The sequence below is a fragment of the Corvus kubaryi genome, unplaced genomic scaffold (assembly GCF_017639235.1).
Source record: "Corvus kubaryi isolate FWS band 111438036 unplaced genomic scaffold, C.kubaryi_AGA036_p1.0 37256, whole genome shotgun sequence".
Classification (NCBI taxonomy): Eukaryota; Metazoa; Chordata; class Aves; order Passeriformes; family Corvidae; genus Corvus; species Corvus kubaryi.
In genome coordinates this window covers 7,040,430-7,055,412 of record NW_024581076.1, presented here as the reverse complement: position 1 = coordinate 7,055,412, position 14,983 = coordinate 7,040,430, and the positions used below count along the sequence as shown (strand labels likewise).

General features: G+C 41.8%; 1 protein-coding gene across 6 annotated transcripts; it reads left to right on the top strand.

Annotated features, from left to right (window-relative positions):
* Nucleotides 1-3,157: 3,157 nt before the first annotated feature.
* On the top strand, nt 3,158-14,552 carry LOC121662596 (gap junction beta-6 protein). Of its 6 annotated transcripts, none has more exons than XM_042023909.1 (3): nt 3,158-3,313; nt 3,682-3,758; nt 12,748-14,552. In XM_042023909.1, exon 3 carries the CDS (start codon nt 12,765-12,767, stop codon nt 13,554-13,556), a length of 792 nt encoding a protein of 263 aa, XP_041879843.1. In that variant the 5' UTR covers nt 3,158-3,313; nt 3,682-3,758; nt 12,748-12,764; the 3' UTR covers nt 13,557-14,552. The 6 variants fall into 6 exon arrangements, with proteins under 6 accessions (XP_041879843.1, XP_041879844.1, XP_041879848.1 ...); XM_042023910.1 differs by having other exon boundaries at nt 3,656-3,758; XM_042023914.1 differs by lacking the exon at nt 3,682-3,758 and having other exon boundaries at nt 3,158-3,309.
* The last annotated feature ends 431 nt before the right edge of the window (nt 14,553-14,983 follow it).

Below are 14,983 nucleotides of genomic sequence, written 5' to 3'. Positions count from 1 at the left end.
CTTCCAGTCTGCACCACAGTGTTTGGGCAGCTGTCTGCCATGGAAAAATGGAAAAGAAACTTCCTGGGGTTTTTTTTTTTTTTTTCCTTCTCTTTTATCCCTTCTGAATAATATTAAGACTGAGCAGTTGGACTTGTTCTTGTACAAATCTTCAAACTAACGAAGTACATAAAATTTAGGTTAAAATTTCAGTCAACAGTTCTAGTAGTTTCAGACTCTGGTTTATTAGTGCTCAGAAGAAAAACTTGACCTATGCCAATATTTCAAAAGGCATAATTTATATGCTCTACAGGAGAGGCAGTGATTGTGATTATGACCTTCTAGATGATGACATGCACTATCAAAGAGACTGACCTTATTCTGAGTTTGGGCTTTATATCTAAAGCTACTCTTGGTCAATAGGATGTAGTGACAACTATCTCTATTTTCAAAAAAACCTTATTTTCAAACTGCATTATCTTGTGAGGCATCTAGTGACACAAAATTTCTGAGCCCTGTAACTTTAATTTTCCTCTTTGTTTATTTGTCCGTAATGGATGGGGTTTATGTTTACCCATCCCTTTCTTCTCAATTTTTACCTTAAAATCATGTCAATAAACAAAACATACTTAAATGTATTATAGTGCACAGCTGTAGCTATTGCAGGAGAAGGGACTGTCATAATTCAAAGTAATCAATTCCCATGTATTTATTTCATAGTTTTATCAAACAGTAATTTTTATATGCTAGCTAAATAATACACTATATTTTCATATGCTAGCTAAATAAAAGATTCCTCATTTGTAAAGGAATAAGTACAATTTAACTCTGTTTACTAAGTGGTCAGTTACTAAATATATGTCATTTTACCCTCATAAATAAAGATAAAACACTGTGATTAAGACTAGGACTTCCAGTCCTTACATTTCCAGCACTGACACACGTCTCATTCTTTCTATCTAATGTCTCTTGAGTCATCATTTATAATCAAAGAGGGTGCTGATGCTACTGGGTCAGAGAAAGCATTCAACAGATGAGAGTTGAAAGATTACCCAGTAAAGGAGAACCTGGTCCATTTCTCCCTGCCACTCATTCATCCGGTGCTCTCCACTGTGGTCACATCTAGGGAATAGATAGTTCGACATTACCTAATTTTGGAAACTCAGCAGCCTGTTCCAATGCCTGGCCACCCTCTCAATGAATAAATTCTTCCTGATGCCCAACATGAATCTCCCCTGGTGCAGCTTGAGGTTATGTCCTCCTCTGCCATCAGCTGACTGGGAGAAGAGGCCCACCCCACCCCACTACAGCCTCCTTTCAGGAAGTTGTACAGAACAATAAGGTCTCCTCTGAGCCCCCTTTTCTCCAGGCTAAACACTCCCAGCTCCCTCAAGCTGCTACTCACAGAACTTAAAATTTTGATTTATATTTTCATAATATTTCTATTACTGGGAAAAAAAAAAAAACCCAAAACCTCTTTTTGGTGGCAAACACAGCCTTGAAAAAGAGGACAAAATTTAAAATCCTCTACTGCAGCTAAACATACCGAATGTTTAAAGTATTTTGCACCTTAAAATGACACATTCCACTTTTTCAAGGTCACTGAATCAAGAGGGAAGGTGACTGGAGAGAGAACAACACATGAGTTCCAGATGTCTCTCCTAAAGCTTTTCTGCCAGTAGGAGACGAGCTTTCCCTTTTGCAAAGTGCAGATGCGTGGCCAGGTCCAGAGCCACCTCCCTTCCTCACACATGACATACACATGGACCTTGAACATCATCTGAACACACAACTCCCACAGAAGTCAGCAAGCACAGGGAAACTCAGGCCTCAGGTATTTATTGCATGTCTAACTCGGCATCACATCATATACCTTAGGCCACGTCCTACAGCTGCTGCAGTGAACCGATTTCCCTGAGTTCCCCCTGGATGGGGTATAAGTAATGAATGGTCCCAGAACTGATCCAGCTTTGACCAATAGGTTGGATCACAAGCCTCCTCAGATCTCTTCCAACATGAATTTTCCTATGGTCCTAATGTTCAGGTTCCGTGGATCTAACTGCAAGGGTAAGAAAGGGTGGTGGAGGAAAGATGAACAGCAGAGAGACAGAGGCTAATGTTTAAACCACAACTGATGACGATTTCTTATCTTTCAAGCATTAGATTCTTTGTGCTAGAAATTTCTACCTCTTCTTCCTGAACATGAAATCAAAACTAAGTAACTGATTTTTGCTGAAGATTTTCCTGGGGATTATTTGTATTCTAGAAGGTGGAAAGACAAGGCAGTAGAATTTTGTTGGAAATCATTTATCATTCAAGTCCTCATACTCTAAACAAGCACAAACACATGCATTTTTCACCTGAAGTCTGAGCAAATGTCCTGTTTGTCCAGTTGTGGTGTACGTTTTCTTTGGAAATCTAGAACTAAAGAGGTTTACAAACCACTTATTTAGTTTGATGTGCCTGTGTGCAAGACAGAATACACCCTTTTGGGCAGGGATTTTTGAACCTGAAGTAAATTGTTTCCTCAGCAACTGTATTCCTTGGAAACAGAAAACTTTCCAAAATAAGTCTTTGCACTGGCAAATATGCGCAGCTCCGTGAAAGCTTGCGAGTCTGCAGGGCACTGCTGTAGCATTTCAATCTCACTTGGAAAACAAACCTCAAAAAGCCAGAAACTACTGGCTCTCCCCTGTGTGTTTGGCCAGTAACTCTTTCAATGATTTCCAGGAGAAAAGACCTGGCTTTTTTTCTGTCCCAAGGCCCTTCTGAATACCTGGGCTCCTCAAGATGGAAATACGACCTTGTTATCTTAAATAGACATGCATTTCCCCTGAAACCGCGCCCCCTTCTCCCCCCGGTACCTGCTGTTACCTTCATCTCCCTTCCCCTCACGCTCTCCCCCTGCAGCCCCAAGCCAGCCCCTGGGCGGCGGGAGGCGGCCGGGGGTCGGATGGAGGCGTCCGCTCTGGGGCGGACACAAGCCTTTCCCACCCCTTATTTTGGCTTTTCCCTCCTCACGTTGGAAGCCCCGCTCGCCACAGCCCCCTCCGCGGGGCGCAGCGGCGGGGATGGGCGCCGGGCCCCGCCCCGGGTTCCCACCGCCGCCTCCACGGGCGGCCGGAGGAGCGGGGCGCGGGCGGGGGCGGGCGAGGGGCGGGTTAAAAGCGGCGGCAGGTGAACGGGGAGGGACCTTAAAGCTCTGGGGCGGCAAGGCTGGGGGTGCCCTCTCCGTAGGCATCGGCAGAGCCACGTTGATCCGTGCAGCCCGGCCGCGGTGCCGGGAGCTCCCGGCGGGGTGACTGCCCCTCAGCAGCGGGCGCCGCTGAGGCAGGTGAGGGGCGCGGCGGGCAGGGAGGGGGCGCGGCGGGGCAGCTGCCCCGGGCAGCTGAGGCCGCACTTGTTGCACCGCAGCGCGGGGCCGCGGCAGCGGAGCCGGGAGCTCTGGTGGCGCTGCCCGCCGGGGAGGGAGCGGGACCGGGAGCGGAGCTGCCGTGTGCGCTGCTCATTCTGCCCCGGTAGGATTTGCTCTTGTCCCGCCAGGATTTTCCCTGCTCGGCATGGACGCTCTCCGCTTCCCGTCCCCAGCTTGAGCGTCACGGGGAGCGCTCGAACCCCGCGAGCAGTTTTGATTGGGAATGCTCATGTCCGCGTTGGTTACGCGTTTAACTTGCAGCGAAATCTGTCTCCACCTCCCACCAGCTCTCTGTAAGCGCGTTATGTGAAGTACGTACGACCAGCTACAATACCAAGCAAAATCAAGGCTCCTGCAATTACAGGTAATTTGTGACACGCCTACAGATGTTAAGAGAGCTGCGGGAAGGTAAACAGCTTGCATCAGTAAAACTGACAGGTCCTGTGAGTGTCTGATCACACACTGGAAACATTTCTTAGAATTACAGGGGGAATAGGAAATGAGGTGTGAGTCAGAAATAAATGTATTTCTCAGTATCGGGGCTGGATAAGATCGCACAAAGAATGAGTACTTAAGGCCTTGAATAAAACACGAAGGACGTGCTGGAGTAAGGGCAGGAGTGCTTGCTTAGCTCCTGGCACCAGCTGGTAGCTGGGCATATTCTGGGCATGACTGTTTTTTTCCGTCATCGGGCTTTCCTAGGCTGGGTGTTACTTTCACAGTCTCTTGTGTTTGAAGAATCTCTTCCCTGCCCTCAACAGAGGAAATTACTTCCTTGTCTTGTACTCCATTAGTTTTCACCATGTAGCCTGGAAATACTCTTGAGAGAACAGGCAGAGGGTTGAAAGAAGTAAGTGGCCATTTGTTTTAAGAATGCTCTTTTAAACCCAGTTTTTATAACTTTGATCATTAATGGGATTAATGTCTGTGACCTGTATGAAATGATATGAGGGTTTGGGTGTGAATTTAGTTTGGTATCACCCTAGTGTGTGTGTGTACACTGAGTCAAAAGCAGAATGAAATGTATTTTCATCCTTGATTTTGTTAAAGGAATTAGGTAATTCCTAATGTCTCTTGGCCTCCACTGCTCAACCTGGGAACTCTACTTGCCAGATACATCCTTTGAAGAGCCCCAGTGAAAAGAGAGTAGGCAAAAGGATGTGCATATGATTGTTAGATCTGTCTTAGAGAACAAGGCAATGGCGGGACAAGCCTCAGCCTGGAAGAAGGAGGTACCTCCATGTGTCAACTAGGCATTGCAATGTAAATTTCCAGGTGGGCTTTCCGACGCATTTCCAGAGCCATAAGATTACATCTGTACTGCATGTGTCAGGGTTTCTAGGAGACTTCAGACAGTCCCCTGAACTGTCAGTCTCATAATTGGTAGTACGATGTATTGCAGAGCTTAAAAATGGAACAGTAAAACCCCATTAATTAAAATATTTCTGTGGAGAAATTGATTGTGTCCTGACAGGGCCAGTTGTCTCAATTTGCTGAAGCTGAGCCTCTGAAGCCTCTGACAGTGTTGCTGTTTTTCATCCCTTGATGCACAGCCCAGGTAGATTATTTGGGCAGCCTCATTTATTTTGTGCAAAAAAAAAAAAAAAAAGGTAATTGTACAGTGGAAAAGGTAGCAGACTCTCTCAGTAGCTAGAAAAATACGAGCACTTTGGGTTACACATACAAGTTCTTCGTAACAGTCATTGCATAACTTCAGTGGGTACTTGTGAGTAAAGAGGATGCTTTTACAAGCCTGATTCTTGTGAACAGTTTCAATTAAATCAGTGGTCCCAGACACTGCGTGAAATAGGAGCATGGGTTGAAGCTGTTTTTTCTTTTGACGTTTTCTCTTGTTCTGTTCCTTGTTGATTTTAATTGTTATTTAATGATGACTGATGAGGTATCTGCAAGGAGAACTGTGACTATTGTCTGGCTAAACACCAGTTTGTGTAAGGAAAACTTGAAGTGATGATATGAGGTGAGATAACGTGCTGTCAAAACAACAGGAATGTGGAAAAAAGATAAAAGAAAGTTGAAACGCATTCTATTCCTTATCTCACAGCTGCATTTCTTTCTGTAATAGAGTTTTAAAAAGGAAAAAGTTGCTTTTGACTTTACTCTTGATGAATGAAATAACAAAATACATGCTCAAGGAAAAGCTGCAGTGCGGTATAAAATCTTAGTGTTTGTAAGTTTAGTTAGTGTTTCCAAAAGAGTACAAATTCTGTGTGTGAAAGAAGACAGAGTCTAGCCAATTTTGGAGGAAAAGAGAGATTTGTAGACAGAATGTAGACATTTGCTTAGGTGTAGGGGGATGGAAATACGAATTAGGTAACAGGCTTTAAAAAAAAAAGAAGAAAAAGCAACATAAAAATGCTGCAACTATAAAGTTATTTTGATGACCGGCAGCAGGGTATAGTATCTCTAAAACTTTCTTTAAAATATGGGAAATAGGACACTTGTATCAGCAAAGACATAGTCCTTGGGATTCGGCTTTCTTCCAAAGCAAGAAGCTTTAAGCACGCCTTGAAGGAAAGGTTTACAGGAAAACCAGCTGAGATGGGCTAAATTCTAGTAGGACTTGTGCTGTCTTGTTATGCCTTCAAGTGTAACTTCTGATTTCCTGTTTTGTATGAGTGGAATGAATTTTGTGCAGAGATATTCTGGAGATAGTAATCCTTCAGTTACACTTGCAGGTGAGTGAGATAGATACGGATATTTCCAAGCATCCTTGGAAAATAACTTAAAACTTATGTGAGAGCATGAATATGGGACAGTCATAAGGGTGTCATTGTGGGTAGAAACTGAACCCTTAAATGCTGCTGATATTTAAGTAGCATCATTTTTAATAACATTTAACCACATACAAATTGGGTCCTAATCTGTTGGGTTTCTCTGGGTTTAATTAGAGCAAAGAATGCCTCCTGTTTTCCTAAACTTGAGTAGAAGGAAAGAACAATGCTTGCAGTGTTCAGACCTGCAACTGTCAGAGGTTTCCTGTTTCTGATTAGTCTTTGCCTGTTCTTGTGTCAAATCAGATATGCTGTAATCCCTCTGTCACAGCTCTTCTCCTCTCCAGTTTCCACTCTGATCTGGAGATAGATCTTCAGAACAAAGTTTAAGAGCTACTAGAGAGAATTGCACAGGCTTTTGCGATTGTTAGACTGCTGCTTTGATCTTTTTCAGCTTTTTAGGAAAGAAGTAGAGTTGTTGATATTCCAGAGTCTTCCAGCTGCATACTCCTTGAAGTTTTTAAAATACTGCTGTAAAATTAAAATAGCTGGAAGCTATCTATTCAAGGATTTTAGTTGTCAAGGTATAAGTTGAAAGCTTTGTCTTCTTGCATTTTGGACTCTGCATTAAAGCTATAGCAATGTAGGGAGCTGCATTCTTTTTCAGGTGTCAGAAACATCCTGGATGATTGAATTCAAGCTCTGTGCTTTCAGCTTTGCACTGATACTTATCTGTCTTGGTCCACTGAGCCTGTGAAGCTTGTAATTGCAGTGGAGCATTTCAGGAGAACAGCCCTGGGAGATGGTGAGATTTTTGTTCTCTCTAGTGTAATGTCTGGGAAACTGAGGCATGGGACAAACTAACAAATTAGGTAGGAAGTCTGAGCTAGTTTGTAAGTGATTGCTGTAGCCTGTGTACCAGCCTTTTTTGGTGAAATAAAAGGATGCTGTCTTTTGGAAGATGTTAATCTGTATTTATTAGAAGCTTCCTTGCTTCAGCCTTGGCAGTGCTGCTGTTCTTGTGGTACAGCACCAAAACTAACTCAGTGATAGGAATAACAAAATCTACACACTAGCAGTTAAGTGCTTGCTGTAAAATTGATGCCAGGTTGGCATCAGGAGGCATGCTGATGCAAAACTGCTGAAACCCAGACTAGTGTGTTCTTCAAATCTGGGTAATGACACAGCGTTATACAGCTCTGGGACACCTCAGTGCTGGTTATCAGCCCCTATATGAGCCACTGCTCCCAGTGCAACTGTTGAGATGAACACCTGAAGGGAAAGTTGTCTCAGCACTGCCTTTGAATGCATGTTAGACCTCAACATGCAGCAATACTTCTTGTGCTAAGGTGGGTCATAAAATAATTTTGGTAATGATTTTGCATCTGTTCGTCTAGATGTTCTAAAGCTTTTCTGTGGCTATGTGAGTTACCTTTGTCCCCAGCTTGGGAGGTAGGCAGGGACACTTGAGACCAGTGCTTTTTTGCTTAAAGATTATCTTGGTTAATACATTCCCACATGGGATGAAGTGACTTTTGTCTTGGCAGACTGCTGATCTTTTATCAGTATCTGGATATACTGCTGAAAGTGGTGGAATATCACACCAAACTGGTAACTTCTGGTACACTCTACACTAAAATTTGGATAGAACTGGAGTCATTGTGAACACCCTCTAAATTTCTGTGTAAATCCAGTACGGTAAATAAGTTGGTATCCCAATTGAAAGCGAGAAGGGTATAATCTTACTCTGAATCTATGCATACATTAGGGGTCTGTGGACCTCTTCTTGAGTAGGTCTCCTTGATGTTCCTGTAGAATAAGCAAATATTGTAATACTTGCTTATGACTACTTTTTTTTGCTTGATAATATCCTATAGCAGAAGCACCATATATGTATATGATAGAGACATATCTTCTGTTGTTTTTTCACCTTCACTGTATTCTAGTTGTGGATTTAGCCACTGACTAATAATTTTCCAGTATAATAGTCTTTAGCAGAGGAAAATGGTGTCTGTTAACAAGCTGGCTGTACTCATAAACAGGGCAGCTCAGTGATAATTGTCTTCGGTGTTGTGAATTGCAGGGATTTTCACTGGATGTATGCACCGTGCTGTGATTGCGGTTTAATGTAGGCTTACAGGAGCTAGCTTTAAAGTAGAAGGCAGTCTAACCATGACAACACAGAGCTCAAAATACTGCCATAAGCTGTAGAACTACAGAAACAGTTAAGCTGTAGTTCTTCTCTTGCTGCTGTCTAGCTTACTAGTGAAAAAACCCCAAACCAACAACAAAAAAACTAAACCCCAAATGAAACGCCTGCTTGTGTGGCTAAGTTGTGTGATTATACAGAACTGTCCCCCTTGTAACTTAACTTTTCAGTCGAACATGATGATCTTTTATGATTGTTTTCAACTCTTACTGTAACAACCATATACCATTGTGGCCCTCTAATTGTTGAAATGAAACAGAAGATGCTGCTGGTAGTAGAACAGAGGTCTATGCAGAGGCTTGGAAAAGCTTATTTTCATGCCCAGTTGCAATTTTTGTGAAGGAGAATTTAACACTTAATGCACTCCCATGTTAGAAATTATTCTAAATGTGTAGTTATTCAACCTTGCGAACTTCAGCTGTCTTCTGTTGTTCCCAGTTTCTTCCTTTTTAATCAATCCCTATCCTCATTCCTACTTTACATTTTTTCCCCCAAATTCACCAAAGCTTTAATTTCTTTAGTGTATTCTTGTAGTGTGCTGTACTTCTAAGACCAGCAAGCTAGGTAAGTCCTTGGCTGTCTACATACTATTTCTGTAAGCATTTGGCAGGATTTGCTCACACAGAAATAGTATCTGAACTGGCTCTACAAAAACAGAACTTACCAACCCATTAAAGGGATGTAATTTTCCTGCTTTCTTCTCCTTTGGTCAGCAAGACAGTTAATATTTTACTTGCTAGTAAAAAGGAAAACAAGTATTTGAAAGAAAACCTATGATCAAGGTTCTAGTTTTTGAGTGAGTAAAGAGTAAATGAGCCATCACATCAGTACAGGCAGCCCTGATGGGATGTTTAGTTGGAGTGATCTGCACTGGTGGCTTTAATAGTGTGAAGGACCATACTTGCCTAACTTAAATTCTGCTTGGATCACTGTGTCTGTTTATTGGAGAGGGGTGGACACTTTGGCAGCGTCTGAATTGCCTTCATTGGATCCTCTAAGTTGCGCTGAGGAGAGCTGTTTAAAGCCAGCTAGTAGGAAACACTGTGTCCGAAGTATTTGGATGGAATTCAGGCTGCCTGGATATGGCACTACAGTCTTACATGTGCCACCTTTCAGGGAGAAGATAGTGAGACTTCACTGGTGTCTGATCAGTGCCTGTAGCACTCTGGAGTACTCCAGAAGTCATATGACTTTCCACCAGTGTCGAAACAAGCCTGAGAGGCCATGAACAAGAAGGGGCAAAGGTTGGTGACTTGCTTGGCAAGCAGTGGGAAGAACAGTGGATGGTGGCAGGAGGAGTTGAAGAGATAGCCTGAAGATTTGGAAAGGTATGTGGGAAGGGTGAAGGGAGGAGTGTTTGGGCAGATAGGAAAGAGAGAGGCTTTTTTTGGAAAAGAGGTGCCACTAGGAGAGTCCGGGCAAAAGACTGCGTCTTCAAAGTGTGGTGGCTTTCTCTTTTTTCTTGACCCAGATACAGATGTGTCTTTGCTAGAATTGAAGGACAGTTTTTTGGCTTAGCAAGCACAATGTACTCTCAGAGAAGATGGAGCAAGTCAGATTAAGAGGAGTGTGTATTATCCTCAGCATTAAAGCTTTGCCAACCCTTCTTCCCCACTGACTGCTCGTTCTTACCCATGCTTTGCAATTTGCAGCCTGGAGTTTTTGTTGGGTTTTTTTTTTTGTTTGTTTTAATGAAGCTGTCCTTTTCAGATGATCTGTGGGTCTGTGCTGTAAAGCAGATTGGTGAAATGGATCAGGTTTAAAAAAACCAAACCAACGAAAACATATTAGTCCTAGGAAGAAATTATGCCCAAGTCCCCTGCTTTATAATGCACCTTCACAAAGTCACAGTAGATGAATTGCAGTGTGACCTCAGGAGAAAACAGGGTTAGGGGAGCTTATTGAGCTGACTGACTACACACTGGGTAACTAGTATTTTGAATCCTCTTCTGTACAGGAAGGAGAAAACAAATCCATGTAAGTTATAACAAAATGGCATCAGTATTGGTGTGCAGTGAGATGTGAAGCTAAGAAACAGGGTTTATGAAGAGGGAATATTCAGGTTTTTCTTCACAGCCCTTTCACTCTGTAAGAAGATGGTTGACAGGCAGGGAGAAGATGATAGAATGACTGAGAAGAAAGTAAGGACTCTGATGGAGTTACAGGATAGGTGAATAATGTGTGTAATACCACAGTTTACATGGTGCCAGTCTTCTACAGGATTTATTTTCAAATGTTCGTAAGTATTTCTAGTCATAATACTTAGTTGTAGTGTCATTTTATAAGTAGTTTAATTGCCATATGTGTGTAATAGTAACAGAGAACACTAAGAAGTTGTAACTGTCCCTCTGTTTAACAATGCAATAATTGCCAAGGCAAATTCTGGAAGAATTTTCTTCAATCAGGTGACAGAAAAAGGGGTGGAAGCAAACAATTAAGAATCCACCTGATATGTTTAGTAAGTATCTCTGGTATTAAGGGTCTTTCCTGTGTCCTTATAGGGTTGTTAACCTACAGAGACTTTCTGTAACTGTATGCTAATGAAAAAGAATCTTTATTCTTGGAAAAAAAAAGCCTAGCAGGATAGCAAGGTAAGTCTGTTTCAGGACTGTTTTCAGTCAGATACAGAGGCAATAGCTCAAATAGATTCTGCATCCTGAAGGAGGCTCAGGAAAAGTTCTCTCCAATCTTAGTAAGATCTTGGGCCTCCCCCTTGGTTTTCACCTCCTGGAGTATAACCCCGCACAACCAGCAGGATCTGAGGGAAATGTAGTTTATTGAGCTAGTGAAGGGAGATTACATTTAAATCCCAGTAACTCAAGGAAAAGACACCATTGTGTTACGTAACAATTAAGTGTCCTCATTTTCTCTGAGCTGTTGTGTACTTTGATACTGTGTTACTGTATGTGACCTACTGATTATATATAACTCACTGTAAACCAGAAATGTTTTTGACATTACTCAGAATGGGAGTGTGATGTGGAAGACAACTACAAAATAGCGTTGCCATTTTCTTCCTCATGCAGCGTGATCCAACTCAGAGTCAGGAAAATCTTGTGATTGATATGATGACCTTTTTGCCAGTAGCTGCTCTTTAAAGCAACTTTGAAAAGGTGATTTTGCTTACTGGTGCCTTGTGCTGTAAATGCCAAAGAAATACTCTCTGAGATACAAACAAATTAACAAAGTTGTGAAATAAAAACCTTCATGAGGAATTTCAGAGCCAAGAGATCTGTTAGCCCTCTTAAAGGGTCCTGGCTGATAGGCACAAGAAATGCCAGTTTCTTGAATACACAATAGCTTGCAAACTAGCTTTCTGTAAATCCATCTGAACGGGAGGGGTGTGGGGAGATGGGCTGAAATGCCTCTGAATGCTCTGTATGAAACGCTGTGGAAGCTGTGGAAACCCAGACAATTGTGGTATTCCTGAGGAGACAAAAAGGTGAAATCTTCAATTTATTACAGTCATGGTACTTTGTAACTGACCTGCTGGAAACTATATGCTTCTGTTGAAAAAGTGTCTGAGCTACTGCTAGCCTGTTGGAACTCCTCAAATGTTGACCATAGCACTCTTCCAGCCTGTGAAATATCTCCCCTATTCCAGGACTAATTCTGTGTTATGAGGGGAGGAAAAAACCCCAACCTGACAGCCACAAAGGAGTCCTTGTCTAGTTACCTGAGGCCCTTTTTGTAGTTAGTGGAGAGAAAAGCAATTTTGGTATGAATCTTAAGCATTGATTTTAAGTATCCAGCTTGAGTTGGATAATAACCAAGATTTTACCTTCGTTGTTTCAAGGTAGTCTGGAGTTTGCTTTGACTAAGCATGCAGTCACACTTCTTTTAAACTGGTGGACACAGGTTATCCAGACCTTCTCATGCGAGTTGCAGAGCATTAGCAGCAGTTACTCAGGGTCTGTCTTTATTGCTGGAATGTACTCAAATCATTATTTACTCTCTGAAGATAAGGATAAACCAATCTGCCTTGATTTGTATAGGAATTCTATCTGTCTAACATGTTATTTTTTAACATAACATCTAGCTTACTTTTGGCTGATACCTTTTATTGTTTTGTTACTGTTATCAATCTGCTAAAAGTTGTATCTTTTAATTTAAGGCTGTGTTCATCATTTTCGCATCTGTCTTTCTTAATGTGGCATTAGCAAATACACCTAGAAGTCAAATGAATGTGGTGCCATGTGTGTTATCCAGTAATGAAATATTACCTGCTGCTATGTGATTAGGTTATTATTTATGACTAGCTGTAAGTAAGTGCACTGCGTCAACAAAATGTTACCACAGCCAGTGGATGTGTTACAATTATGATATTGCCTTTATTTTAAACCACATGCTTGATGGTATTTGTTTCCTGTCTTGATTAATCTTAGTTTTGTATATTTGTCTTGTCTTGTCAGAGGATTGAAACGAGACAATGGATTGGGGAGCTCTGCATACCATTTTGGGAGGTGTAAATAAGCACTCCACGAGTATCGGGAAGATCTGGCTCACAGTCCTCTTCATCTTCCGTATCATGATCCTGGTTGTGGCTGCAGAAAGAGTCTGGGGAGATGAACAAGATGACTTTGTCTGCAACACACTTCAGCCTGGCTGCAGAAATGTTTGCTATGATCACTTTTTCCCCATCTCTCACATCAGACTCTGGGCCTTGCAGCTGATCTTTGTTTCCACACCTGCACTACTGGTGGCCATGCATGTGGCTTACAGGAGGCATGAGAAGAAAAGGCAGTTCAGAAAAGGAGACCAGAAATGTGAATACAAGGACATCGAAGAAATCAGAAAACAGAGGTTTCGTATTGAGGGCTCCTTGTGGTGGACATACACCAGTAGCATCTTTTTCAGACTGATCTTTGAAGCAGTCTTCATGTATGCGTTTTATTTCATGTATGATGGGTTCCGAATGCCTCGCTTAATGAAGTGTAATGCCTGGCCCTGCCCCAACACTGTAGACTGCTTTGTTTCCCGACCTACTGAAAAGACGGTGTTCACTATTTTCATGATTGCTGTGTCCAGCATTTGCATTCTTTTAAATGTGGCTGAATTATGTTACTTACTGACAAAATTTTTCCTCAGAAGGTCTAAAAAAGCTGGAAATTCGAAACAGCAACCCAACCATGAGAATAAGGAAGAAACCAAACAAAATGAAATGAACGAGTTAATATCTGATAGCTGCCAGAACACAGTTATAGGGTTTTCAAGTAGCTAAGGTGGTGTCAATGCTGATGTTCACTCTTTTTGGAGTGAATGTTTTATTTAAAGGCTGCAAATGAAATTTGTTGTATGAAACAAAGTTGGGTGAGATTTTTATGCATAGTGTCAGATGTACACGTCTGGGAAAAAGTCAGGGCAGCCTAAATACGTGAAAATTGTGTAAGGATTAAATAGGAAGATACACTTTCCTATGAGTACCCTTACAAGCTGACTTTGACAAGTGGGAAGCCCACTCCTACCTTCACGCTGACACAGCTCCTGAAAACTAAATGCAGCAGCAATAAGAACAAAATTTTCCAAGCTAGGTATTTCTAGTATTACATGATGTTTTGTAATAGTGATAGTTTTTACTTGTGAACTGATGATTAAAATATTTTTCTAAAATCTAAGATTCCATGTTACTTAAGGTGTTATAGCACACAACTGACTGTTTTGTTTCTTAACCAGGCATATGCAGATGAACCCTGTAATACCATATTCATAGGGAAGAGACAGCAATAGGCTACATACATCTTCACAGCTTTGCAAGTGCTGCTTGAGTCTGGACAGGTAGCTTGAGATGCTTGCATACCTGCTGCTGGCTGTAGAGGAATTGTATGAAAGCCCACCAGTGTGGATAATTGAGGTAGCTAGATTCTGAGTGCAAAGTCATGCCTAAAAACAGCACAAGAATATAGTTACAGCCTATGTAGACTTGTTTAAATATCTAGCAGACCTCATAATTTTATCAGTCTTTTAATTGCTTACTGCCAGTTTTATAGCAACTTACGTAAGTTTATGTAGATGTTTATTTCTCTAATGTATTAGCTGTATTTGTTTCTTTATGCTGTATCACATCATGGAACTTCTTTGGCTTTGATTTGTTTGCTTTTTTTGTAGTAGACTGATGGTGCTGTTACGAGACTAGAGGCTGTCTGGTTTCGAGGACATGGAAAAGTATTACTGGAAATGGAGCAAGTCTTCTGAATAAAAGGCAAACACTTTAACCTTTCCTAGAGAAGTGAGAGTCTATATGTGAATGCTAGGCAAGATTTTAAGTAGGAACTTACAAAAAATTTTTTCAAGTAGAGACAGTACATCCAAAGTGCACATAACCCCTAGACACCCCCCATTCCCCTCCAGGGCACTGATGCCCTAATTCTGTTGTCCATAATCTAATGGAGATACGCAGGTAACTGAGTGCATGGCAATATGTGCTTGTGGGAGGGTACTCTTGTGAAAGCAGGGGAACCTGAAAGAGCACAGTGCAAGACCCCAGCTATATTGTCTTGTGTGCTTCCTATTTTGGAGCACTTCTCACCAGCATGGATACACTGACCTCTGTATAGCTAAGGTTTGGGGGTTTGTTTGGTTGTTGTTTTTTTTTTTTTTTAATAAATGGATTAGCCTCACTGTTTTTGTATAATGTAACTGCTCTTCCAA

Bases quoted from the DNA above. Each gene is read 5' to 3' on its own strand.
- LOC121662596 (XM_042023914.1), top strand. From the start codon at position 12,765: ATGGATTGGGGAGCTCTGCATACCATTTTGGGAGGTGTAAATAAGCAC.